Raw genomic sequence first — 26,738 nt, 5'->3', positions numbered from 1 at the left:
TAATACGAAAAATAATTTTAAAAGAGTCTTATATAAAAAAAAAATATAAGAGTTTTATATTTAAAAATTGAGGTAGTATCAGCAATGTTAAGAGAGTCAAATGTCGGAGAAAACATTTTGGTTTCAAACAATGAATTCTTAAAACTATTTTTCTCTCAAAAGAGAATATCTTTATTTTGTCCTATCCAAGTTTAAATGATTTAAAAATACTGTGATAATTTAGTCTCTAAAATATATATATATATATATAATCTGATTTTAATTTATTATATGTAAACAAATATGTATCTTTTCATATAGATAGATTACTAATAAATAAGAGTTCACATGGATACAAAATGCGCACATGAACTCCCGATCGTTTTAACATTTTCTCTAACTTAATATAAATATTCTGAAGTTTTTAGATAGATTACTAATGACTTCATATTTTTTAGGTTACACTAATATTCTATCAATCCTTTGAAAAAAGATAGTAATATTTATTCTATTTTGTATTTTTTTAAAATTCTGAACACGTACGCATTAGGTATTATCAAAATTATATTAAAAAAGAAATTAATGACAGTGGGAAAGTATCCCAATGAGTGATGGCAGCACATAACTCGAAGGATTAATTAAGCACACGAATTTAAGTTTAAATATGATAATTTCTTCTATTACAAACATTTACACAACAATCTACAAATACAGTATACTGTGCCGTAAATAATACAGTACGTACTTGTTTTTTCATAAACCTAATGACAAACACATATGAAAGGAAATCCATTGGCACAAGTGGCAAAACATGTGGGTACATTATGAACGAGCTAGAAAGCAGTTAATTAATAAGATAGCTCGAGCTAATTAAGGAAGTTAATTGAAGCCTTCACGTGCCTTTACTTTGCAACTTGATCATGTCTCATGTCATGGCAGTTCTTCCCATCATCACCTGCTAATAGCTCAATTCTTAATCATGCTTCTCATGTTCCTACCCTTTTAATTTCTAAGTTGAATTTAGCTATTGTATATTGACAACTAACTGATAGCTGCAGGTATACGTACGATACTGCTGTCTTGCTACTTAATGTTTAATTATTATAAGGAGGAAAAAGAAGTGCACAAGCGGTGGAAAGAGTACACATATTAATTCATTTAATAAATTTTTTTGTCTTATACATATTTTACCTAATAAAACGATCGATGAGTAAGTTTTTTTTTGGATCAAAAAGTAAGTTAAAATTAAGTATATAAAAAGGTTATATTATTGTTTTATAAAAACTATGAAGCAAACAATAAAAGCGAGCTACAAATTGCTATTATTTTAAGGAAAATCAATATTAAATACGAGTATAAATTAAACAACAAGGTTTAGGGGTTGTAGTAATACTGATCGAGTTGGAAAGGGTTTTGTTTCAACGAGTCCCCAATCACCTTTCTGCAGTATCCATCTTCTCTTGCAGTTACACATTGTTTAACCTTGAATGTTGGTACACATCGTTTTTTTGGATATAAAGGTTTGGTTTCATCTTCTTCGTCTTTTTTTTTTTAATTTCTTTTTGTTTTATATATTTATTTATATATGATATTACAGCAAGCTCCATGGGCAACAAAATCTTATTTTATGCATTCAGCAAATTAAAAACAAGCTAACTCCATTTCAAACAAGTTTCTTTCTTTCTTTCTTTTTTTTTTTTTTTTACTTTAACATCACTTTTAAGGCCTTCACTTCTTTTTGAGTTATTCTTTTTCGTCTCTTTGGGGGTTTGGAAGGATCGATATATCAGCTTTCGTTTCCAATTACATTCCCAGTTTTGTTAAATTAATTCTCAAGAGTTAGCCCATTAATTATTATCTTCCCAAATTTTTAAACATACCAAATGGTTATTAAATTTACCTTTTCACATAAGCACTTGATTCTTTACATAAACAAATTAATGTAGCGACAATATTGTCCATTTTTTTATAACAAATATATATTTTGCTGAGAAATAAACATTAGAAAAGAAATAATGTAAAATAACCTATGTTTAGAAGATAATAATATAGTTTAGTTTAGTCTATAATATATATAAGCACATTATTAATCAATCTCTGAAATTGGTGCTGAATCTCGAGGAATTGTAGATGGTAATAACCCCGTGAAAAATTCAAAGGTTGGAGGAGTGTACCATGAGATCAACAGAATGAGAAGCACAAAAGGTGGCGATGGTGAAGGAAAAAGAAACTGTGGTTGTTGTGGCAGATTCATTGAAGGCCTTCATCAACACTTACATCAATTCCTTAAGGCACTTTTCCCTACCCTTTCTCTCTCTGAGGTTTGTAAAATATCTCTTCTTGTATGTGTGTTTTAGTTCTGCAACTGCAAGTTCTTCTGCTGCTATGATTCCACTTTTAAAAGATTGTTTTATTTTTCCTTTTTGGGTCAAAAAGTGAAAATGTTTGAATATATCATAATTTTTAGAATTTAATAAAATAAACTGATCCTGTCAATGTTGTACGGAAAAGAGATTATAATAAATAATTATTTAGCATTGTAAAGATTTATTTTAATATGTTGCTCCTGCCTCTCGTGGCCATGGTTGTTAAGATGCTGATGGATGGAGGGTTTCATCATGTTATTTTCTCAAGTCATGATGCATAGATATCTCTATATATCATATGTATACAACACACTTTATTAAATATATACTAGTAATTTTTTTATCTTTCACTTTTTATCACATTATATAATAAAATTTATTATGTGTTTGATTTTGTGTTGAATTAAAGAAAATTTGACTAAATTTTGGTATCATTTCGGTATTTTATGCAATTTTTGTAAGGTTTATCGCATACCAAACATGTTGTATATCTATATTTTTCTCTCATTCCATCTCCAGTTGTCGAATAGAGTATAGTCTCCACCAATCTTTTTCTTGATTTTTTCATTTTCCCTCACAGATACTTGTGGAAATTTTTTATTTCACTCTATCACTACTCTTGTATTTTTATCATAAACAAGTTTCATTAGTTCACTCTCTTTTGTTAATTATTTTCAAACAACAATTTTCATAACAAATAGTCATTCTCTATCAAAAAAGAAAAAGTAAAAAACCATCAAGCAATATTAGCTGAGAGTTACAACTTACAATGTTTGAAATTCTTCATCTATAGAAAATGGCTTTTTCCATTTTATATTTTGGATTGAGAAAGTAGTGAGCACAAGTGCACCAAGGGCTTTGATTATAAAATAGTAAATTGGTTGGAAATACATATAACATAACTTTCGTCTAGTTGGCTAAGTTGGTCGAATCATACAAGAACCACATTTTAAGGTGGAAGCCGTTGTTGTTACTCTCAATGTGTATCGTTTAGGCAATCAATATTGATATTGGCATATGTAGTAGTATTTTACTTTTATAATTTTTTTTTCACGGAATTTAAGGTAAACTCATTTGAATTAATTAAAAAGCAAACAAAAATTTGTCCCGTTTTAGGGTTTATTTTTTTAAATACATATATACAGATAACATTAAAAAAACTACACTAAGGTACGTATTACTTAACGACTTTCATCAAAATCTATAATTTTATGATGATAAATTAAATGCAATTATCATTAGTGATATTTAAAAGAGTCAGTCAATATATGTAACTCAATAGTATATTAATTTGTGCAAATTGAAACTATACCAACCCCCCCCCCCCCCCCCCCCCCCCCGCCAATCCTAAAGCATCTGTTACTCCCCATTTTGATTTTAGGATACGTGATCCCGTTTTTCTTATGCCTTTTACAAAATTTATAAGTTTATAATTTTCTCAATAAATAGTTTTTTATATATATATATACAGTTGTTGCACTTGAGTCTGAAACTTCATGTATATTACTCAAAATCCTCTAAGCACTATCCTAGTGAGTTTTTCTTGGTAATTAGTTTATTGAGACATTAGAGTCAAATTTAATTTTTTTTCTTAAAAAATAAGGTGAGAAATATTTATTTTGTGATTGATCTTTTAAAAATGACAAATAGTGTTCATATTAATTTTTAAACAGTTAGCTCATTAGTCTCTAAAAATGACTAATATTACTCACGTTTATAATTTCTAGAGATGAAATTAATCTATATTATTCTAAAAATTGTTCAGCCACCCATCACATTTACACGTGTTGCTTTTTTTGTGCAATATAGGTCACTTTTTTTTTTCTCTCTCTCTCTTTTTTACTGTTGACTGCAATTAATTGCTGTTTCTATTTTTTCACTTTTACGGCACTTGCTCTTACTGGTTTAAAACTCTAAATATCTTTGTTATTATGGTTTAAAACTCTAAATAACCATAGATGGGACAGAAGTTTTACATTTTTAATGTTGACGTGTTGGTGTCAAATTTTTAGGAAACGAATTTGAGAGTTTATGCTTGAAAGAGTAATGATATACCGTAACACTTATTTTTTCAAAATAATTTTCTTATTCAAAACTGGTAAAAATAAGCTATTGTTAATTTATCATCATAATGTGTAAAACACATTTTGCTGATGTATATCAAATATGCACTTGAATTGCATGCAGGTGAAAGAAGAGTTGAAATCACTAGCCAACATTGCATGTCCAATGATGATGACCAACGTGCTTCTGTACTCTCGATCCGCCATTTCCATGCTTTTCTTGGGTCGCCAAGGGAAAGTGGAGCTAGCAGGAGGATCACTTGCAATAGGGTTTGCCAACATCACTGCCAATTCATTCCTCAAGGGTCTCACCATGGGAATGGACCCAATTTGTTGCCAAGCATATGGTGCAAAAAGATGGTCAGTTCTAAGCCAAACTTTTTGCAAAACCTTGTGCCTCCTCCTCCTTGTTGCCATCCCCATTTCACTCCTTTGGCTCAACATGGCACCCCTCCTTCATTGGCTTGGGCAGGACCCTGAAGTCACAAAAGTTGCACAAGTTTACATGGTCTTCTCTATCCCAGAATTGCTTGCTCAAGTTCATCTCAACCCTTTAAGGTCTTTTTTAAGAACACAAGGGTTAACAACACCATTAACTATTGCTGCTTCTTTTGCTGCCATCTTACACCTTCCAATAAACTACTTCTTGGCTACATATTTGGAGTTAGGAGTAAAAGGCATTGCATTAGCCACAGGTTTGAATTCCATAAACATGATACTAGGGTTGGTGCTTTATCTTCTTGTGTCAAAGAAACCCTTAAAACCTTGGGAAGGTGCTACTATTCTCTCTTCCTTCCATGATTGGAGACCATTGCTAACTCTAGCATTGCCTAGTTGCATCTCAGTGTGCTTGGAGTGGTGGTGCTATGAGATAATGCTCTTCCTATGTGGCCTATTGAGTAATCCACAAACCACAGTTGCTACCATGGGTGTACTAATTCAAACAACTGGGTTCTTATATGTGTTCCCATTTTCACTGAGTGCTGCATTGACAACACAAATTGGCCACTCCTTAGGTGCAGGTCAACCTTCACGTGCACAAATCACAGCCACAATTGGACTCTTCATTGCATTTGCATTAGGGTTCTCAGCCTTTGTTTTCTTGCTGATTGTGAGGAACGTGTGGGGGAAACTCTTCACAAACGAGACACAAATTGTTGACATGGTCACAACCATACTTCCAATTTTAGGGTTGTGTGAGATTGGAAACTGGCCTCAAACTGCTGCGTGTGGGATCTTGTCTGGGACTGCACGGCCTTATGTGGGTGCAAGGATAAACTTGTGTGCTTTTTACTTGATTGGATTGCCGGTTGCAGTTTTTGCTGCTTTCATGCACAGGTACCAATTGAGGGGCTTGTGGTTTGGAATGTTGGCAGCGCAAATTTCATGTTTTTGTATGATGGTTTACACGTTGGTTCAAACGGATTGGGGGCACCAAAGTAGAAGAGCTGAGCAATTGGCTCAAGCAACTGATGAGGAAATTAGTGGGTTCCTTGATTCTGATATGTGAGATGTTTAAATCAATTTTGTGCAGTGATAGTCACTAGTCACTAGAACTACACGACCAGTTACAAGGCATTAATTCTAGTTATTGAGATTTCTCATCATTGCTCATTAATTAGTCATTCATTATGGTAGGAAGTAAGAACATATTTTCTTCGTAATATTCAATTAGATGTACATAAGAAAAGCTTTGTTAGTGAACTCATTCACGCATGATGAATTTTTTAAATAACAATACATCATAATTAGGTGGGTACAAATACCTGAGCTCATGATCCACACTCGATTTTATGGAATTCCCCCAACCATTATAAATATATATAGGATCTTTTGAGTATAACATTTGTGACTAATTATATATTATTATTTATAATTTTGTTTTAATTTCATTGATAATATTAATTAATAAGGATGGATAATCGACAAGTTGTCATTAGACTTTGATTAACCAAGACCAAAAAATATTAGTAAGTAAACAAGACAGAGGTAGATAGCGAGAGCTAAACATTCATGAAAGAGGCCACGATGGTGCCATTGGAACCACCTGATACTGACGCGGCGGTGAGGAGCGGCAATGCCATAGTCAGTGACAAGGTAATGAGGGAGATTATATACGTTAACCCAACCTCGAAACTTGATTCAGGATGGTGCAATGTCGTTGGACTTCGAGGAGGACGACAAATTGTTCTCGAAATTCTCTATCACAGCACAAGCCTTTGATCATTTGTGCAAGCCCTGGTTAAATTGTCTAGTCATCTAACTGCTGGGCAATAGTATCGAATTCACGTTGATGAAGAAGAAGGTGTATCAACTCTGAAAATTGGATGGGGTTTTTGATATCATTGACATATCACATGGGTACTACATGGTGAGTTTTGACTTAGAGGTAGACAGGGAGAAGGTCTTGAGTGGCGGGCCCTGGATGGTGTTTGATCACTATCTTGTTGTTCGTCCTTTGTTGCCGAACATTGTCGCGTCAGAAGCGAAGATCGAAAAGACAGTGGTTTGGATACACTTTCCTGGTCTAGGGTTGGTTTACTACAACTCTAGTGTTCTCCTAATAATTGCATCAGCCATGGGGAGACCTATTGCGTAGACATGAATACCCTAAGCATGAGGAGAAGGCACTTTGCTAGAGTTTGTGGAAATTGACTTGAGTATCCCAGTGGTGGGAAAGTTTTGGTTGAATAGGTCCTGGTATCACGTTGAATATGAGGGGTTACACCTTCTATGTTCATCCTGTGGTTGATATGGCCATGTCGTTAGGGAGTGTCAACAGTCTAAAGGGAGCAATGAGGTGGATGGGATTTCGAATGATTCACAACCCACCGAGCCAAGCAGCAATGAGGTGGCGGTGTGGAGTGTGAAACCAAGGACGGAAAAGGGTATAGATCATGGGGGAGGCTTAGGAGTGGTCACCTTGGGGAAGTTCTTAATCAGAAATAGGCTGTCGTAGCCAATCAAAAAGACAAAGGCCACCTACACTTCACAAAGACGCAATAGACTAAGGATGGGAATGGGCCTGCGAGGACGACTAACGTTGACCAGGTACAAGGGCGTTAAAGGTAGGAGGGTGTCGTGAGTGCGTCTCAAGGACCAAGTCATGCTTCGTTAGGTGGTGGCGATGAAGAGGGATCCTCGTCGATGCCTAGGGATGTTGTTGTGAGCCATTAAGGTCGGTTCCTTCTTTTTCTTATTTTTAAATAGTTTTATGAATCCATTTAATGATATGAATATCTCGTGCTAGAACATCAGAGGTACGACCAATGCTAAGGGTCAGAGAAGGGTTTGGAAGCTTGTTCGAATTCATTGTTCTTCCTTTTTCACTGTCCAGGAAACTCACTACTATTTTGTGGCTGTGGAACAGTTCTAGGGGACGTTGAACTATGAAATTTGTCATCTTGTGAATAGATTGAGAACCTTTAGAACCCAGGTGATTAGTTCTTGCCAACAAGCTATATCTTTCAGTATTGAGGATAGCGGATGGCAGTGGACCTGCTCAGTGGTGTATGCTTCTTCGCAAATCAGGACTCCTTAATCGTGTTAGGATTATTTGGAAGCGGTTTGTACTATGGTGACTCCTTCATGGTTGGTCACTGGAGATTTCAATGAAATCGCCAAACCTTTTGAAGTTCGGGTGATAGTTTTACTTTATCTGGGTCATGTTGTTCCAAGATGTGATAGATAGATGTGACCTCATGGATTTGGAGACAAAGGGTGATTAATATACGTGGTTTAGGGTCCTTCACAGTGAAGTAGCTTGATAAAGCTTTGGTGGATCAAGGTTGGCAACTTCGATTTCCTGAAGCTTATGCGGAAAACCTTTGTAGGGTTTATTGTGATCATTGTCAGGTGTTGATTATGTCCGAAGGCCAGCCATTGAGGAGCCAGAATCGTCCGTTTAGGTTTCAGGTGGCCTGGGCTACCCATAGGGATTTTGAAAAGGTTGTTAGACAAACTTGGGGCAGGGGGTCTCCGGATGTTCTCAAAAGCCTCCAGGAGGTTCAAAGGGACGTGTCCAAATTCAATCAGGATTTGTTTGGTAATATTTTTCAAAGGAAGAGGCAAGTATAAGCCAGGCTTGAAGGGGCTGAATTGGCGCTTGAGCATGATGTTTTAGAGAGTTTAAGTCTCCTTGAGAAGGATCTCCATGATTAGTACGAGGAAATTCTTCTTCAAGAGGAGTTCTTGTGGCTCCAAAAATCCCATGAAAAATGGGTTAAGTTTGGAGATTGGAACACTCACTTCTTTCATGCCCAAACCTTAACTCGCTGGAAAAGGAATAAGATCATAGGATTGTTCTTTGATGATGGGGTGTGGCCTACTGACCCTGCGGAGTTGAGCTAAGAGGTGGCCAGATACTAGAAATCTTTTTTCTCGAGAGACCACGAGCATATATCGTCCCCAGTCCAGTTCAATATTGTTCCATAATTAAGGAATGAGGGACCTTCGAGGCTAACAGAGCCTGTCACAGTGGAAGAGGTTAGACAAGCAGTGATGTGTATGAAATCTTGCAAAGCCCCTGGACCGGACAACTTCCAACCCTTCCTCTACAAGCAATACTACTGAGTGGTAGGTTTGGATTTATGGAAATGGGTAGCAACTGCCTTTATTAGTGAGTACTCAGATCCTACGGTGCTAGAAACTCTAATTGTCTTGATTCCAAAGACAGATCACCTGTGTGTTTGAAGAAGATCTTTCCTATAAGCCTTTGCAACATGGCTTATAAGGTAATCACAAAGGTGCTTGTTTATCATCTTCGTCCTTTCTTGGACATCATGATAGGATCTTTTCAAGCTGCATTCGTCCCAGGGAGGGGAACACTTGATAACTCTATTTTGGCCCAAGAAGCAATGCATGTTATCCATCACACTAGAACTAAGGAGGGACTCATGACCATCAAGATAGATTTCGAAAAGGCTTATGACAGGGTTGTTAATCGTCATTTATGACTAACTTTTGTGTTGAAAAGCTTTATGAAAATCATGTCTTTTCTCCAATTTATGGTTCTTTTCGTAGGTTTATACATTTTTAGATTTAGTTTGATTTTTATGTAGAGATATTCCCTTCAATGTCAATTAATGTGTTTTCAACTTCAATTTCAGGTGAAAAGATGAAGAAATAGAAGGTTGTTGTGGCTGGTGTCTCGCTAAGCGAGACTTGTGCGCTTAGCGAGAATCATCCGCTAAGCGAGACACTCAGTCCGCTTAGCGAGTTGGGAGAATCTTCCAAGCATCAGCGCGTCATCAGCTTGCTCAGCGAGTCGTTTGTCTTCTTTCGCGCTAAGCGCGTCTAGCTCGCTCAGCGGAAAATCACTTACTCGCGTTTAGCGCGAAAATGGCTCTAAGCTAGCCTTCGAGGACAGAAAGCCCTTAAAAGCTGAAGTTGGCAAAAAATAGGTATATACATGAGAGCCTATGCAATAAAGCAACGTAACAGGGCAAGGGAGCACCAAAATCCTTAGCTTTCAAGAGGATTCTAGGTTTTAGAGTGATTTTTAGATTCTTTAGTATTTATTTAATGTTGTTTTGATGTGTTCACTACTTTTATCTGCACTTAATTCTTACATGCTTTTAGTCTGATCATCCATTTGTGTGTAAAGTTATGATTTTTAGCATTGGAAAATGTTTTGAATCCTTAGAACTGGATAGAGCAGGGCTAGATAACTGTATTGTCTGAACACGAAGTATAGGAACTCTAGTTTTTAATATGCTGTGATCTTAATGTTATTTGGTTAGGCTAAGTTCGACGAGGGATCCGAGAACGAAGTTTAATTAGAATTAGCCCATTCACACGAGACATCGGTATTTGGGATAATTGTCCTCAACATAGAACACAGAAACAACATTAGATAGAGAAAAACCCTCAATTGCATCAAGTCACTTAGTAGAAAGGCCCAACGTTTTAACCATCTATTTATTTCTCGCATTTACTTAGTGAATTTTATAGTTATCTTTAGAATCACAACTATATCCTGTTTTTTATTTCTATTTCATGATGTTACACAAATGTCTACTTATTGCATGATGTTTTTCTGAATGAAACAAACTCCCGATGAATACGATACTCGGTTTTACCATTTTATACTACTTATATGACTCAGTGCACTTACTGATAAATTCCGCAGTTGTCCTAGAGGAACTAACAAGGGTAAATCGTGACTTTTAACAAGAGACTCTAGTTTTGTTTGGATTCCTGACAATCATTGTGGAGCTTATAATGTGGGCTGGGGGGTGCAGTTCCAACCTTTCTCTCCTTTGGAATGGTTCTAATTTTAAGGGTTTCAAACAGTCTCACGATCTCCGCCAAGGAGACCCGTTGTCACCGTATCTCTTCGTGGTCAACATATAGGATCAGTGTAGCAAGGGCGTATGGCAACCTATCAGTATAGCACAAGGGGGACCTACTTTATCTCACCTTATGTTTGCAGATGATGCATTACTCTTCTACAAGGAAATTATAGACCGAGCCCATGTTGTATCAACCCTCCTAAAGGACTTTTGCAGCCTCAGGGTTAAAGGTTAACTTGCATAAGTCCATGTTTCTTTTTTCAAAGGGGGTTAGTGTAGGGAGAAAGAACTTGTTGGAACACGTGCTTGGAATTCGTAGCACGGGTGACTTAAGGAAATATCTAGGCTACCGCTTGCTTTAGGGAATAGTGTCAAAAGCAAAGTTTAATCACGTCATTGAGAAAGTTCAAAATTGTTTAGCTAGCTGGAAGGGTAAGCTTCTAAACAAGGTGGGAAGACTCTGCCTGATGAAGTCAGTGTTAGGTTCTATACTAGTCTACACCATGCAACCTCTTTGGGTTCCTTGTAGTGTTTGCACGAGGATAGATCAATTGTGTCGGTCTATGATATGGTCTGGTAAGGGAGAGGGTTGTAGTTGGAATCTTGTCAACTGGGGAACAATCACGTAGCCAAAGCTTTATGGGGGCTTAGGTGTCAGAGACTAGCGGTTGATTAATGTTTCGCTTCTTGGGAAATTAATCTAGGACTTGCTTCAATCACCCCTGAAGTCGTGGGTTCAGGTTATCAAAGCAAGATACTTGAATCACTTCTCCGTCCTAATGATACCTCCAAGTAAAGGGGCCTCGTATGTTTGGCATAATATATTAAAAGCTCGGGATCATCTTTGTAGTGGCTTTATGCCTCATTTGGGTGATGAAAGCTCACCCCTATGGAACTCAAATTGATCAGGTTTGGGTGCACTGAGCCAGTTTGTGTTGTACGTCCACATCATGGACAACCATTGTACTGTCTTTGACTTATGACAGAATGTAACTTGGCAATTTACTAACCGACGCACTGAAATACCAACGTAAATTGTTGCTTGGATTAGTGAGATTGATTTCCCCACACAACCAACATGTGATGATGCCATTGTTTGGTCTGGTAGCACTTCTGGTATATACTCAACATATTTATGGCTCTTAGATTTGGATGAGTCCTTGAAAGAACCTTTGTGGAGGAAGATTTGGAAGTTCCCTGGACCAGAGAAGCTTCGCTATTTTCTCTGGTAGCTGGCACACTCAACATTGCCCATAAATGTTAAGAAAGTGTAGAATCACTTGCCCATATGTGACTTGTACCCCCGTTGCTCAACGGGTGTTGAGTCTGATCTTCATGTGATACGAGACTTCCCTCACACAAATGAGTTGTGGACTCGTTTGGGGCTCTTGTCTCATATAATCCTGGCATGTAGTGACATTCGTACTTTACTACAGACAATTTTGTCTAATGCAAATGCACTGGAGATGGTTGGTGTCATGTGGTGGGCGTGGCATTGGCAGTGTAATACGGTTTTCTCGTAGGCAACTTGACATATTTGATATGTGAGTAGAATGGTAAGTATGATGGTTTCGAAGATTAAACACTCCACATCCAGGATTACGGATCTCTCTCCCCCTAAGTGTTGGCAATCACCCATTTTGCCCCAAGTAAAACTGAATGTAGATGGCAACTATATCCCCCCTTCATATCGCATGGGTGTTGGTGGCCTAATCCGGGACGCAGTGGGTAAATGGAGGTTTGGATTTTTCCAACATATAGGCGTTGGTGATCCTACAGTGGCGGAGATTGTGGCTATCAAGGTCAGGTTTCAGTATTGTAGGATCATGGGCTTTAAGGATGTAGTTTGTGAGTCAAATAATTAGGAAATAATCAACTTTTTGGTCTAGTGGGAGAGTGCGACTCCAAGGCTGCATGTCTATTTTGAGTAGTTATATGAAGTGAAAGATCTCTCCAAAGTAGAATGTAATGTTTCCTTTGCATAGGTTCCTCGTGAAGCAAACCAGGTTGCGGACACACTAGCATCCTAGGGTTCAAAGTTGGTGCATATGGACTCTCAGTGGCAGCTTCCCCCTAGTGGAGTTAGCCCAGTTGCAAGAGGACCATGCTTTTGTTTTTGTTTCGTAGTCCTTTTATTTTTCTCCGTTACCAAAAAAAACCAAGACCAAAATAAGTATCACTATAATTGAGTATAACTTTATTTAGGGTTTTTTTTTTTAATATTTAACTAAGTAATTTTAAAATGTTTTTTAGATGAACATCTTGTGCTCCATATAATTAGAAATCATTTTTTTTCTTCTACTATAAATATTAAGCATACAAAATCAATTACTAAACATATGGTACTAGGCCCAATATATAGCATCACTCACTAGTCATCATCAGTTCAATATGCAGATTTCTAAAACATGCACAAAACAAAGGAAAACAGGGCCGGTCCTCACATTTATGCTTGGTATGAAAACAATGACATAAACCAGTTAAGTTATACATACAATGTCACTAGCTTTCATTGAGAACTACAAAATCAATTTAATCCAATAGAAGGTTGATCCGTAAGTGTCTGACAAGTCATGTCAGATCATACAGTGTTGGGATATTTTTCTACACTTTAGTTTTTCATCATTATGTATATTTTTGTCCCATTAGCTGGCAGTATTTTTGTATTTTGCTTTTTTGTTGTGCTTAAGTGCGAAGTAAGAAGTCAAATGTATGTTGTGGCTGATTGTTTCAGCTAAATCACTTTTTCTTTTGTCGTTGAGTAAATAATAATAACTGTGAGTCTTTGTTGGTTCAATCAGTAAATAACTACATGTCACAAATTTCACCTGCAAAGTTGGGGTTTTGCCCCTTCTACTGATTTGACATGTCTAGGTTCCACAATGACAAGAAGAACATTTGCATGGTATTGAACAATTGATTTCTAGCTCTCGTTAAAGGGTGTTTGATTTTTCTTTATTCCGATGATGTAACTATTCCCGATATAAGAGTACCTATTCAACTGTATGCTTGTGTGTTGATAACTGCTAAATAATAGTGGAAAATCGGTCTAAAATTAACTTAGAATTAATTATTTAGCAGTTATTTATGCTTTAATTTGGAAAGATTTAATTAATTTTGAATTTTGATTGCAGATGTGGAAAAAGAGGTACAATAAGCAAAAAGGAGCAGAAATAAAGAAAAAGAAGAAGAAAATCAGAAGAAGGCCCAAGCCCAAGTTTGCACCTATAAATAAGAGGGTCAGCCTAGGAAAAAGAACACACTTCTGGAGAGCTCTGACACTCAGTTCTCTCCTTTTCCTTTTCTTATATTCTTATTTCTTTCTTTCACCCCTTCTCTCATTGTAAAGTCCTCATGACCATGAGTGGCTAATCCCCCTAGCTAGGGCCTGGCAGGCCTAAAAAGCCAATGATGTATGGAGCATTTCAAGAGTTATCAATAAAAAGAGGAATTCCCTCCAGGTTCTTTATTTATTTACCGTTCTTTCTTTTTACATCCTGTATCTCTGAACTTGCTTTCTGTTAGGGTTTAGTCCACTCGGGAGAGGGTAAAGCCTAATAAGGGGTAAGGAATGAATACTTGAATCTGTTTTAAGGGTTAGGCCACTCGGGAGAGGGTAACGCTTAAGAGAACACTAAAAGGAGGAAATTATCGGGTTATCTTTTAGAGGGTTTTTCTTCCAGTATCTTTTATCTGCTTTTCTTTCTTGCTTATTCTGCATATCGGACTTTGTTTTCTGTTAGTCTTTAGGCCACTCGGGAGAGGGTAAAGCCTAATTAGGGGTAAGGAATGAATGCGTGAATCGGTTTTAAGGGTTAGGCCACTCGGGAGAGGGTAACGCTTAATAGAACAATTAAAGAAAGAAATTATTGGGTTAGCATGACTTAATGCCCCAATGCCCATGCTTTAGCAAACATCTAGAATGTAATCCTAATGCATCTTAGTTATTAAGTCTTCGCAAAGGGCATTTGGAAGATAGGTAATTAAGGTAGGCTTGTCATCGTGAGACATCAGGGGCAAGTAAATGGATAGATGTGGGGCAGAATTAGTTCACTGGTATTGATAACAGACAAATCCAGAATCCATATATCTAGGCTAATTAGACTTGTCAGGTTTTAGCGATTTTAATATATAGATTTTATTCCTTATTTTTATTGTTGGTCTTTCTTAGAAGTAGTTATTCCTTATTTTACTGTCGGGTTTTAGGAGTAAGCAATTAGATTTAGTAGATTTAGATTTTAATTATCTGAATTTCGTAGAAGTAGTTATCTTTATTGCAATTTAAATATTTTATCCTCTAATCTATCTTTAAATCTTTTAGCTTATCTTATCTATTATCTTTATCTTTTATTTTAAATTTTAAATTTTTTATCCCTTGCTAGATTTAGATTATTTTAACTAAATTTACAATTTACAAACTAAAAAGTACTTCACATAATTGCAACAAAATCCCTGTGGTACGACACTCGGCTTACCGAGAAATTATTACTACGAGCGATTTGGTACACTTGCCAAAGAGCTAACAAGTTTGTAAATATTTTTGGCGCCGTTGCCGGGGATTTTGTTTTCGCATTTAAGTGCCATACTATCAGTTTGTAATTTGTTTCCCTCTTGGCCATTCTTTTGGCCAATCTTTCTCTCACCACTCCTCTTTCCCCATTCTTTCTTTCTCCATAAATTACACAGGTACAACCTTGTGTTTTTATGCGAGATAAATCTACTATCGTTTCCATAGACTTAGAAATCGAAGCTACCTGTCGGCGTAATAACGCCGCAAGAAGACGAAGAGAGCAAGACATAGATACTTCACCTCCTCTATCTCCAAATCACGTTCAAATGGACAGAGAACCAGTACGAAGGGTTACATTAGAAGATTTCTGTCAAACTACTACTCCTGAATTCTTCACAAGTATCACACCGCCAAAGGTTCAAGCACCTAATATTTCGTACCCTCATTCTCTCATTCAGCTGATTCAGGGGAACCTCTTCCACGGTCTCCCAAGTGAGGATCCTTATACGCATCTAGCCTCATTTATCGAAATATGCAACACGTTTAAGATGGCAGGAGTTCCACCACAAGTGGTACGCCTCAGCCTATTTTCTTTCTCGTTAGCAGGAGAGGCAAAAAGATGGTTGCATTCTTTTAAGGGCAACACCTTTAGGACTTGGGAAGAAGTTGTAGACAAATTTCTGAAAAAGTACTTCCCTGAATCCAAGACAGCTGAAGGGAAACTAGAAATCTCATCTTTCCATCAATTCCCAGATGAATCCCTTAGCGAGGCCTTAGAACGCTTCCACGGATTGTTAAGGAAAACGCCCACCCATGGATATAGCGAGCCAGTACAGTTAAACATCTTCATTGATGGATTACGACCTCAATTGAAGCAATTACTGGACGCATCCGCGGGAGGAAAAATTAAGTTAAAGACACCCGAGGAAGCGATGGAACTCATTGAGAACATGGCAGCCAGCGATCAGGCTATCCTTCGCGACCGTTCTCATGTCCCAACAAAGAAAAGCCTCCTAAAGCTTAGTACACAAGATGCAACTCTGGCACAAAATAAGTTGATATCCAGACAACTAGAAGCTATTACGGAGAAGCTTAGCAAATTGCCCCAACAACTGCAAGCAGTGAATATTTCTCATTCCCCTGTTATGCAAGTAGAGGGATGCCCCACATGTGGAGGGACACATGAGCCTGGACAATGCGCAATCCAACATGAGCCCTCTCAAGAAATAAATTACATGGGCAATCCTAATCGCCAAGGTTTCCAAGGCTACTACCAAGGAAACTCGTCTGGATACAATAACGGACCACCAGGATTTAACCAGGGAAGAAACTTTAACCAAGGCTCTGGCTGGAGAAATCAAGGAAATCAGTACAAGGAGCCTAGGCCTCAACCACCATACCAACACCCTAGTCACGGTCCGAGTCAGCAGGAAAAGCCGTCTCTCAGTATAGAGGAAATACTCTTAAGTTTCACTCAGGAGACGAAGGCATTCATGCAGGAGACAAGATCACATCAAAAGAGCACGGATGCAGCTATCAGAAACCTGGAGACACAATTGGGCCAGCTAGCCCAGGAAAGGACTGAAAGACCCACAAGAACTTTTGGAGCTAATACTGAGAAGAACCCAAGAGAAGAGTGTAAAGCGGTAATGACTCGAGCACAAAAGAACGCTCAAGAAGCAAGAACGATGACAGAAGACGAGGAAACTGAGGATAAGAAACAAGAAATTCAAGAGGAAGGGAAGCTAGAGGAAGAAGAGAAGGTGATCTCATCACCTAAAACCAAGAGTCAAAAGGCAAGAGAAGCTAAGAAGGAAGAATCGCCAGTCTTGCCGCAGGATCTTCCGTATCCTAAGGTGCCAACCAAGAAGAATAAAGAGCGCTACTTCAAGCGTTTCTTAGAAATATTTAAAGGACTGGAGATCACCATGCCATTCGGGGAAGCCTTACAACAGATGCCCCTCTACTCTAAGTTCATGAAAGATATCATCACTAAGAAGGGGAAATATATAGACAGTGAGAACATTGTAGTAGGAGGCAACTGTAGTGCGATCATTCAAAGGAAGCTACCTAAAAAGTTCAAGGACCCCGGAAGCGTTACCATCCCATGCACTATAGGAAAAGAAGCGGTAGATAAAGCCCTCATTGATCTAGGGGCAAGCATCAATTTGATGCCCTTATCAATGTGTCGACGAATTGGGAATTTGAAAATTGATCCCACTAGAATGACACTTCAATTGGCAGACCGCTCAATTAGGAGACCATACGGGGTGGTAGAAGATGTCCTGGTCAAGGTTCGCCACTTCACTTTTCTGGTGGACTTTGTCATCATGGACATCGATGAGGACACAGAAATCCCCCTTATCTTAGGCAGACCCTTTATGTTGACTGCCAACTGTGTGGTAGATATGGGGAACGGAAGTATGGAACTGAGTATTGACAACCAGAAGATCACTTTTGACCTTTTTAAAGCAATGAAGTATCCACGGGAAGGTTGGAAGTGCTTCAAGATAGAAGAGATTGACAGGGACGATAATGTCAATATTCTGGATACACCACACACTTCACTGGAAAAAGCAATAGTAAATAAGATGGACTGTCTCACCAGTGAAGAAGAAGAGGATCTCAAGGCTTGCTTGGAAGACTTGGATCGACAAGAAGTCATTCCTGAGAAAGAAGCCTGTTTTGAGATATTAGAGAAAGAGGCTCTGCCCGAGAAAAAGAAGGTTGAATTAAAGGTATTGCCTAAGCATTTAAAGTATGTTTTCTTGGAGGGTGACACCAAACCTGTAGTAATTAGTAATGCACTGACACAGGCAGAAGAGAACAGGTTGGTGGACATCCTGAGGAAGCATAAGGAAGCAATCGGATGGCATATATCTGACTTGAAGGGAATCAGTCCTTCGTACTGCATGCATAAAATAATGATGGAGGACGATTACAAGCCTATTCGACAACCTCAGAGACGTCTGAATCCGACTATGAAAGAAGAGGTACGGAAGGAAGTGCTTAAGTTGTTAGAGGCTGGACTCATATACCCTATCTCTGATAGCGGTTGGGTCAGTCCGGTACAAGTGGTCCCCAAGAAAGGTGGAACGACACTCGTGAAGAATGACAAGAATGATCTAATACCCACACGAACTGTCACGGGCTGGCGGATGTGCATTGACTACCGCAAGTTAAACGAAGCCACCCGAAAGGACCATTTTCCTTTGCCCTTCATGGATCAGATGTTGGAAAGACTTGCAGGGCAAGCATACTACTGTTTCTTGGACGGATACTCAGGTTATAATCAAATCGCGGTGGATCCCAAGGATCAGGAAAAGATGGCCTTTACATGTCCTTATGGTGTTTTTGCCTATAGGCGAATGCCATTCGGATTGTGTAATGCACCAACTACATTTCAAAGGTGCATGCTGGCCATATTTTCAGACATGGTGGAGAAGAGTATCGAAGTTTTCATGGATGACTTCTCGGTTTTTGGACCCTCGTTTGACACTTGTTTGGATAATTTAGAAAAGGTATTACAAAGGTGTGTCGAAACCAACTTGGTATTAAACTGGGAAAAATGCCAATTTATGGTTCGAGAGGGTATTGTTTTGGGTCACAATATCTCATGTAAAGGCATAGAAGTTGACCCAGCAAAGATAGACGTCATCGAGAGGTTGCCACCACCATTGAATGTCAAAGGCGTCAGAAGTTTCCTGGGGCATGCTGGCTTTTATAGGAGGTTCATTAAGGACTTCTCGAAAATCGCCAAGCCCCTAAGTAATCTGCTGAACAAAGATGTAGCCTTTAAGTTTGATAAAGATTGCTCAGCAGCGTTCCAGACACTGAAGCATAGGCTCACCACGACACCAGTAATGATTGCCCCAGATTGGAGCAAGGATTTTGAATTGATGTGTGATGCTAGTGACTATGCAGTAGGTGCAGTTCTGGGACAAAGGCATGACAAGGTTTTTCACGCCATATATTATGCCAGCAAGGTCCTAAATGAGGCGCAATTGAATTACGCCACTACAGAGAAGGAGATGCTGGCCATTGTTTTTGCCTTAGAAAAGTTTCGGTCTTACTTGATAGGATCAAGGGTCATCATTTTCACTGACCATGCCGCCATCAAGCATTTGCTAGCTAAGGCGGATTCAAAACCGAGATTAATTAGATGGGTCCTGTTGCTACAAGAATTTGATATCACCATCAAGGATAAGAGAGGATCCGAAAACGTAGTGGCTGACCATTTGTCCAGATTAAAGAACGAGGAGATCACCAAGGAGGAACCAGAAGTAAAAGGCGAATTCCCTGACGAATTCCTCTTACAAGCCGACACTCGACCTTGGTTTGCGGACATGGCCAACTAAAAAGCCACCGGGATCATCCCAGAAGAATTTGATTGGAACCAGAAGAAGAAATTCTTGCATGATTCACGGTTCTATGTCTGGGACGATCCTCATTTATTCAAGGCAGGGGATGATAATTTGCTAAGAAGATGTGTTACGAAGGAAGAAGCACGAAATATTCTTTGGCACTGCCACAGTTCACCCTATGGTGGTCATCACAATGGGGACAGAACGGCGACAAAAGTGCTACAATCGGGTTTTTTCTGGCCCTCCATTTTTAAAGATGCCCACGAGTTCGTGCGTTATTGTGATAGATGCCAAAGAACAGGGGGAATCTCACGAAGGAATGAAATGCCATTACAAAATGTAATGGAAGTTGAGATTTTCGACTGCTGGGGCATAGACTTCATGGGGCCTCTTCCTTCTTCATACGGGAATGTTTACATCCTGGTAGCTGTGGATTACGTCTCCAAATGGGTGGAGGCCATAGCCACACCAAAAGATGACGCTAGGGTAGTAATCAAGTTCTTGAAGAAGAACATTTTTTCCCGTTTTGGAGTCCCGAGAGCTCTGATTAGCGATGGGGGCACGCATTTTTGTAACCATCATCTAAGAAAAGTCCTGGAACAATATAATGTGCGACATAAGGTAGCTACACCTTATCATCCGCAAACAAATGGCCAAGCAGAGATATCTAACAGAGAGCTAAAGCGAATCCTCGAAAAGACAGTAGCATCATCAAGGAAGGATTGGGCTTTGAAGCTCGATGACACACTTTGGGCCTACAGGACAGCATTTAAGACTCCCATTGGCTTATCACCCTTTCAGCTAGTATATGGGAAGGCATGCCACCTACCAGTAGAGTTGGAGCATAAGGCATATTGGGCTCTTAAATTCTTAAACTTTGATAATAGGGCATGCGGGGAAAAGAGGAAGCTGCAGTTACTGGAATTGGAAGAGATGAGGTTGAATGCTTATGAATCGTCTAGGATTTACAAGCAGAAGACGAAGGCGTATCACGATAAGAAGTTACAAAAGAAAGAATTCCAGCCAGGGCAGCAGGTATTACTCTTCAACTCCAGGTTGAGACTCTTCCCAGGAAAGCTAAAGTCAAAGTGGTCAGGACCGTTCATTATTAAAGAAATAAGACCTCACGGAGCGGTAGAATTAGTGGACCCTCGAGCAGAAAATTATGAGAAGAAATGGATCGTCAACGGACAGCGCTTAAAGATCTATAATGGAGGACAATTAGAGAAGTTGACGACTGTCGTGCATTTAAAAGATCCTTGACAGAAGCTCTATGTCTAGCTAAAGACATTAAACTAAGCGCTGGTTGGGAGGCAACCCAACATTTTATTATAGGTATTTTCTGTTCTGTCTTTATTATATTCTGTCCTTATTTTGCATTTGTTATTTTCTGTTTTGTTTTAAAAAAAAAAAAGGGAGCCCAACAGGTGCGAACAACAAAATAGGGGGTACGAAAAGCAAAGGCCCAGCAGGAGCAGACAACAACAGGAGGGGTACCAATAGCAACTTGAAGTGGACTGCACGAAGCCACGCGCTTAGCGCGCGACATCGCGCTAAGCGCCCAGGTAAGTTTTTTAAAATTTGAATCTTTGAATCTAAGGGACAACCAAGGGACGCTTCCCTTAGTGCGCTTCGCGGCCACATGCGCGCTAAGCGCGCACGTCATAAACTCTGGGGAGTTTTCGAAACCCCCAACCCCTCAGTTGCCTCCAGGGGGGTTTTTAATTTGAGAAACTCTCGTTTCTCTTCTTCTATGCTTCCTCTTTCTTTACACCCTTCTCTCTCTGCATTCTCTTCTTACCCACATATCTCTGGTGCCTTTTTCACGTAGTTTTGCAGATGGATCCGCTGCTCACGACTCCGGAGGCCTATCGTCAGCAGGTCGCCTGGCCAGGAGACCAACCCTCCACTGACAGGGGGGGAAGGGCCTTCTGGAGCCGCCGCTGAGGATCCTGCAGTTGATGAAGACCTCATGGCTGGCGCTGATTGGGGCCCATGGGCAGATTTGGGAGGCGGCGCAGGACACTAGTTTTATTTTATTTTTCCTTATGTTTTTGTTTTATGTTTATGTTTTAGGTTTCTAGTTTAAGTTATTTTGTCATACTTGTAGCTTGTGTTCAAAATGAAAAGCAGTGGTAATATTATTAGATTTGAGCATATGCGTGAATGAATAATTTGCATGATAACTTGAGAAATGACAATTTTGAGTTTGTTCTGAAAGGTCCAACACTTGAAAGGCTACTAGTCATTGGAAAACACTGGTCTTGGAAGCAAAAGTCAGATCAAGGAATGAAACATGATTCATGGAAAAGGAAAGGTTAGCTTGATGGAGTGAAGACACATCTGGTACGCTAATACTGAATTTATCCCGGTGAGAGTGTGACCTTAATTGTGAGAGAAAACGCCTGTTTTTAAACTCTTAGTTTTGCATCATTCTTGGACTGTTAAAATTAGTTACTTAAGGTGGATATGATCAAGGCCATGTTTGTTTTATTTTACCCACTCAGCCAAAAAGCCAACCCAACGTAATTTTATCCCTTGCACCCATATTGAGCCAAAAGAATTATAATGATTTATTCTGAGTAGAACCCTAAGCCAAGAAATTGATATTCCTGACCTTGTGTAGGATTCTAAGAGAGCAGTAGGGTTCCAAATGATAATAAGGCCTTAATTTGGGGGATTTTGAACAAATGGGTAAAGTAGCCAAGGAAATAGCACACACTAGAACACCTCTAAATAATTGTGAGCCCATTGTCATTATGCTTATTACTGAAAAAAAAAAGAAAAAAAAAGAGAGAAAAAAGAAAAAAAAAAGAAAAAAAAAAAATATATATATATATATATATATATATATATATATATATATATATATATATATATATATATAATAAATAAAAAGGGCAAGAATGAAAAAGAGAGGTGTCAGTGGAAAGTGCTAAAGGCAAAAGGGGCTAAAAGTGGGAAATAGGGCTTGGCAAGAAATCAAGTCTTTGGAATGCATGCTCTCTTATAATCTTATATTTTGAATTTCCAAGAAAAACCATGATTCTTTGTTAGCCAGGCCCCATTACAAGCCATAAAAGTCCTTAGTGATCCACCGAAGGTAATTAAGGCTAACCTTAACCGAGATGAAGTACAAAACTCTTGAGTTTTATTTACAGGTTGTTAAAATTGCAAACACTTGACCAGACACTTGTGAGCAGAGAGAAACACCAGCTTTGTAAGGAAGTAAGGCAAGCCGGACCTGTTGGAATTCCAGATAATTGACCTATTTCTGCTCTTGTGTTTATGCTTTTATTTTAAGATCATGACAGATGCAAAGAGACCAGTCAGAGGATCAAGGAATTGAAGTCATGGAGAGTGTTGGAATGCTTGGAACTTACTTGAGAAAATTTTTGCTTAAGAATGGAATAATTTTATTTGCTTGGGGACAAGCAAAGTTTAATTTGGGGGATTTTGATAACTGCTAAATAATAGTGAATTAATAGTGGAAAATCGGTCTAAAATTAACTTAGAATTAATTATTTAGCAGTTATTTATGCTTTAATTTGGAAAGATTTAATTAATTTTGAATTTTGATTGCAGATGTGGAAAAAGAGGTACAATAAGCAAAAAGGAGCAGAAATAAAGAAAAAGAAGAAGAAAATCAGAAGAAGACCCAAGCCCAAGTTTGCACCTATAAATAAGAGGGTCAGCCTAGGAAAAAAGAACACACTTCTGGAGAGCTCTGACACTCAGTTCTCTCCTTTTCCTTTTCTTATATTCTTATTTCTTTCTTTCACCCCTTCTCTCATTGTAAAGCCCTCATGACCATGAGTGGCTAATCCCCCTAGCTAGGGCCTGGCAGGCCTAAAAAGCCAATGATGTATGGAGCATTTCAAGAGTTATCAATAAAAAGAGGAATTCCCTCCAGGTTCTTTATTTATTTACCGTTCTTTCTTTTTAGATCCTGTATCTCTGAACTTGCTTTCTGTTAGGGTTTAGTCCACTCGGGAGAGGGTAAAGCCTAATAAGGGGTAAGGAATGAATACTTGAATCTGTTTTAAGGGTTAGGCCACTCGGGAGAGGGTAACGCTTAAGAGAACACTAAAAGGAGGAAATTATCGGGTTATCTTTTAGAGGGTTTTTCTTCCAGTATCTTTTATCTGCTTTTCTTTCTTGCTTATTCTGCATATCGGACTTTGTTTTCTGTTAGTCTTTAGGCCACTCGGGAGAGGGTAAAGCCTAATTAGGGGTAAGGAATGAATGCGTGAATCGGTTTTAAGGGTTAGGCCACTCGGGAGAGGGTAACGCTTAATAGAACAATTAAAGAAAGAAATTATTGGGTTAGCATGACTTAATGCCCCAATGCCCATGCTTTAGCAAACATCTAGAATGTAATCCTAATGCATCTTAGTTATTAAGTCTTCGCAAAGGGCATTTGGAAGATAGGTAATTAAGGTAGGCTTGTCATCGTGAGGCATCAGGGGCAAGTAAATGGATAGATGTGGGGCAGAATTAGTTCACTGGTATTGATAACAGACAAATCCAGAATCCATATATCTAGGCTAATTAGACTTGTCAGGTTTTAGCGATTTTAATATATAGATTTTATTCCTTATTTTTATTGTTGGTCTTTCTTAGAAGTAGTTATTCCTTATTTTACTGTCGGGTTTTAGGAGTAAGCAATTAGATTTAGTAGATTTAGATTTTAATTATCTGAATTTCGTAGAAGTAGTTATCTTTATTGCAATTTAAATATTTTATCCTCTAATCTATCTTTAAATCTTTTAGCTTATCTTATCTATTATCTTTATCTTTTATTTTAAATTTTAAATTTCTTATCCCTTGCTAGATTTAGATTATTTTAACTAAATTTACAATTTACAAACTAAAAAGTACTTCACATAATTGCAACAAAATCCCTGTGGTACGACACTCGGCTTATCGAGAAATTATTACTACGAGCGATTTGGTACACTTGCCAAAGAGCTAACATGTGTGCATCAAGTGATTTAAATTGCTGGAAGTTGGAGTCATGATTTATGTGGTTTAGAACTTTAGATTAATAATTTTCCAGGTATGGAAATCAAATTGTTGCAATCAAAGTTCTGCATCGAAGGAGCACTTCCGAAGAAAGAGCATCCCTTGAAAATCGTTTTGCTCGAGAAGTTAATTTGATGTCTCGCGTCCACCATGACAACCTTGTTAAGGTGATTGCCAATGTAGCAATGATCTTTACTGTTTCTGAGTAGTTACGTTTTATTGAAGCCTATGTAATTTTGTTAAATATATTATTGCGCTTGTTTTCCTTAATGCTAGTATGTGACTGATCGTGCCATGGATTGGCTACATGCCATTGGGATCATACACAGAGATTTGAAACCTAGTACTTTTGCGTATATATAGCACATTATGTGTAATTATATAATTTGTATGTTAGACATTTTGTTATGGATTCTATGGTTGTAGTGTCCTTAAATGACTAAAAAATTGTTGTTATAGTACTTACAAGGTGGATAAATTATCCTGGTTGTTTCAGCTCACTGCTGTCTTGTAATATATATAATTTTTGTTTTGTTGCCAAACCAACCTTCTTCATGACTCTTTTGTGAAAAATATCTTTGCTACATCATCTCTTCAATTAATGAAATTAAGCATACCTTAGCTAGTATTTCTTCATTTGAACTTTTTTTCTCTATTACAGCAAATGGTAGTAGCTTTTGACATTGATGTCATAGTTTGAAATCTGAGTATATATTGATGACTTCTAGTATTAAAATGTGTATCCTCCTATTCAACTATGTTTTTTGAAACTGTCACAATGCAGACAATCTGTTGCTTGCAGCAAACCAGAAGTCTGTTAAACTTGCAGATTTTGGTCTTGCAAGAGAAGAAACTGTGACTAAATGATGACCGCAGAAACAGGAACTTAGCGTTGGATGGCCCCAAAGGTATGTTATATATTCCTTGAGCATGATGCTATTGTTTCAACTACTACTATAAACTGTGCACCAGTGACTCCAATAAAGCTGGCACATTTTGGTGTTTATTAACTGAAAATGATGATTTATTGCACTGACATATTGACATGATAAAAGATGAATGGGAGACTGAACATAATACTAAAGGCCAGCAGTGATACACTTTATGTTTAGATGTACTGGTTTTGCTAGAATGGTGAACAAAATAATTTATCAGTATCAGACTGATATGTGTCAAGCATTTCTTGCTTGATTTTGTGTAATCACTGCATTACTTCTGAGTGGATATTTGCAGTAGCATAGTTGTTTTGCTTCTTCAGTTGATTGAGTGCACTTCTGATGTTATTATCCCATAAGCACTATATATATATATATATATAAGACCACTCAATCTCTAAATTTCTACCTAAGAAAAGACCTAGTATTCGTATATCAAGTGGGCTTTAATTTTTTTCTGAGCAGATAAAAGTCATTTAGCAAATTCCCATATAGTATCCTGTAATTTATTTAGTACAGTAGTGCACACATTTAGGACCCTTTAGAGCATCGAAATCTGCCATTAAGAATGCATTATAAATTTGCTTATATATACATGGAGTTTGTTTTGACACCTGGCATTGATTTTTGCAGTTGTACAGTACTGTCACATTGCGTCAGGTAGAGAAAAAGCACTACAACAACAAGATTGATGTATATAGCTTTGGAATTGTTTTATGGGAGCTACTAACAAACCGCATTACGTTTGAAGGGATGTCCAATTTACAGGCTGAATATAAGGTATTAAATTCGATATTACTAGGTCCTTATTCATCAATCAGTTGGTTATCATTTTTGTCTCAAGTTATAAATACTTGATACAAATTTCTCTACTATGATATGTGGATATACTATGCATACTTCCCTTATTCACATCATATATTTTGCTGAATCATTATCGCTAATATATTAATTTGTACACTTCCAAAGCTATATCTTTTTGGGAATAATAACTCTTTTTGTCATACAATCATGCTGGGTTGAAGATCCTGACTTGAGACCAAGCTTTAGTCAGATCATCCGCATGCTCAATGCGTTTCTCTTTAAACTCAGTAATGGCTACAACAAGTAATATGGCACCATTACTGAGTTTTCTGCCCGAAACAGAGAGGAAAGTTTGGCTTTCTTCGCCAATTGTTTTCTTCAAAGAGGACCAAAAACTAA

General features: G+C 38.0%; 1 protein-coding gene and 1 pseudogene across 2 annotated transcripts; both read left to right on the top strand.

Annotated features, from left to right (window-relative positions):
- Window positions 1-1,375: 1,375 nt before the first annotated feature.
- Window positions 1,376-6,030, top strand: LOC100792993 (protein DETOXIFICATION 53). Of its 2 annotated transcripts, XM_041011732.1 has the most exons (2): window positions 1,376-2,300; window positions 4,533-6,030. In XM_041011732.1, the coding sequence occupies exons 1-2, from the start codon at window positions 2,169-2,171 to the stop codon at window positions 5,916-5,918; spliced, it is 1,518 nt and encodes a 505-aa protein (XP_040867666.1). In that variant the 5' UTR covers window positions 1,376-2,168; the 3' UTR covers window positions 5,919-6,030. The 2 variants fall into 2 exon arrangements, with proteins under 2 accessions (XP_040867666.1, XP_014626194.1); XM_014770708.2 differs by lacking the exon at window positions 1,376-2,300 and having other exon boundaries at window positions 4,527-6,030.
- Window positions 6,031-21,871: 15,841 nt separating this feature from the next.
- Window positions 21,872-26,738, top strand: LOC100791941 (serine/threonine-protein kinase STY13-like; annotated as a pseudogene).

This window comes from Glycine max, chromosome 18 (genome assembly GCF_000004515.6).
Source record: "Glycine max cultivar Williams 82 chromosome 18, Glycine_max_v4.0, whole genome shotgun sequence".
In the NCBI taxonomy this organism is placed as follows: domain Eukaryota; kingdom Viridiplantae; phylum Streptophyta; class Magnoliopsida; order Fabales; family Fabaceae; genus Glycine; species Glycine max.
Note: the sequence above shows the minus strand (reverse complement) of the source record. Positions and strands in the feature narration are given on the sequence as shown.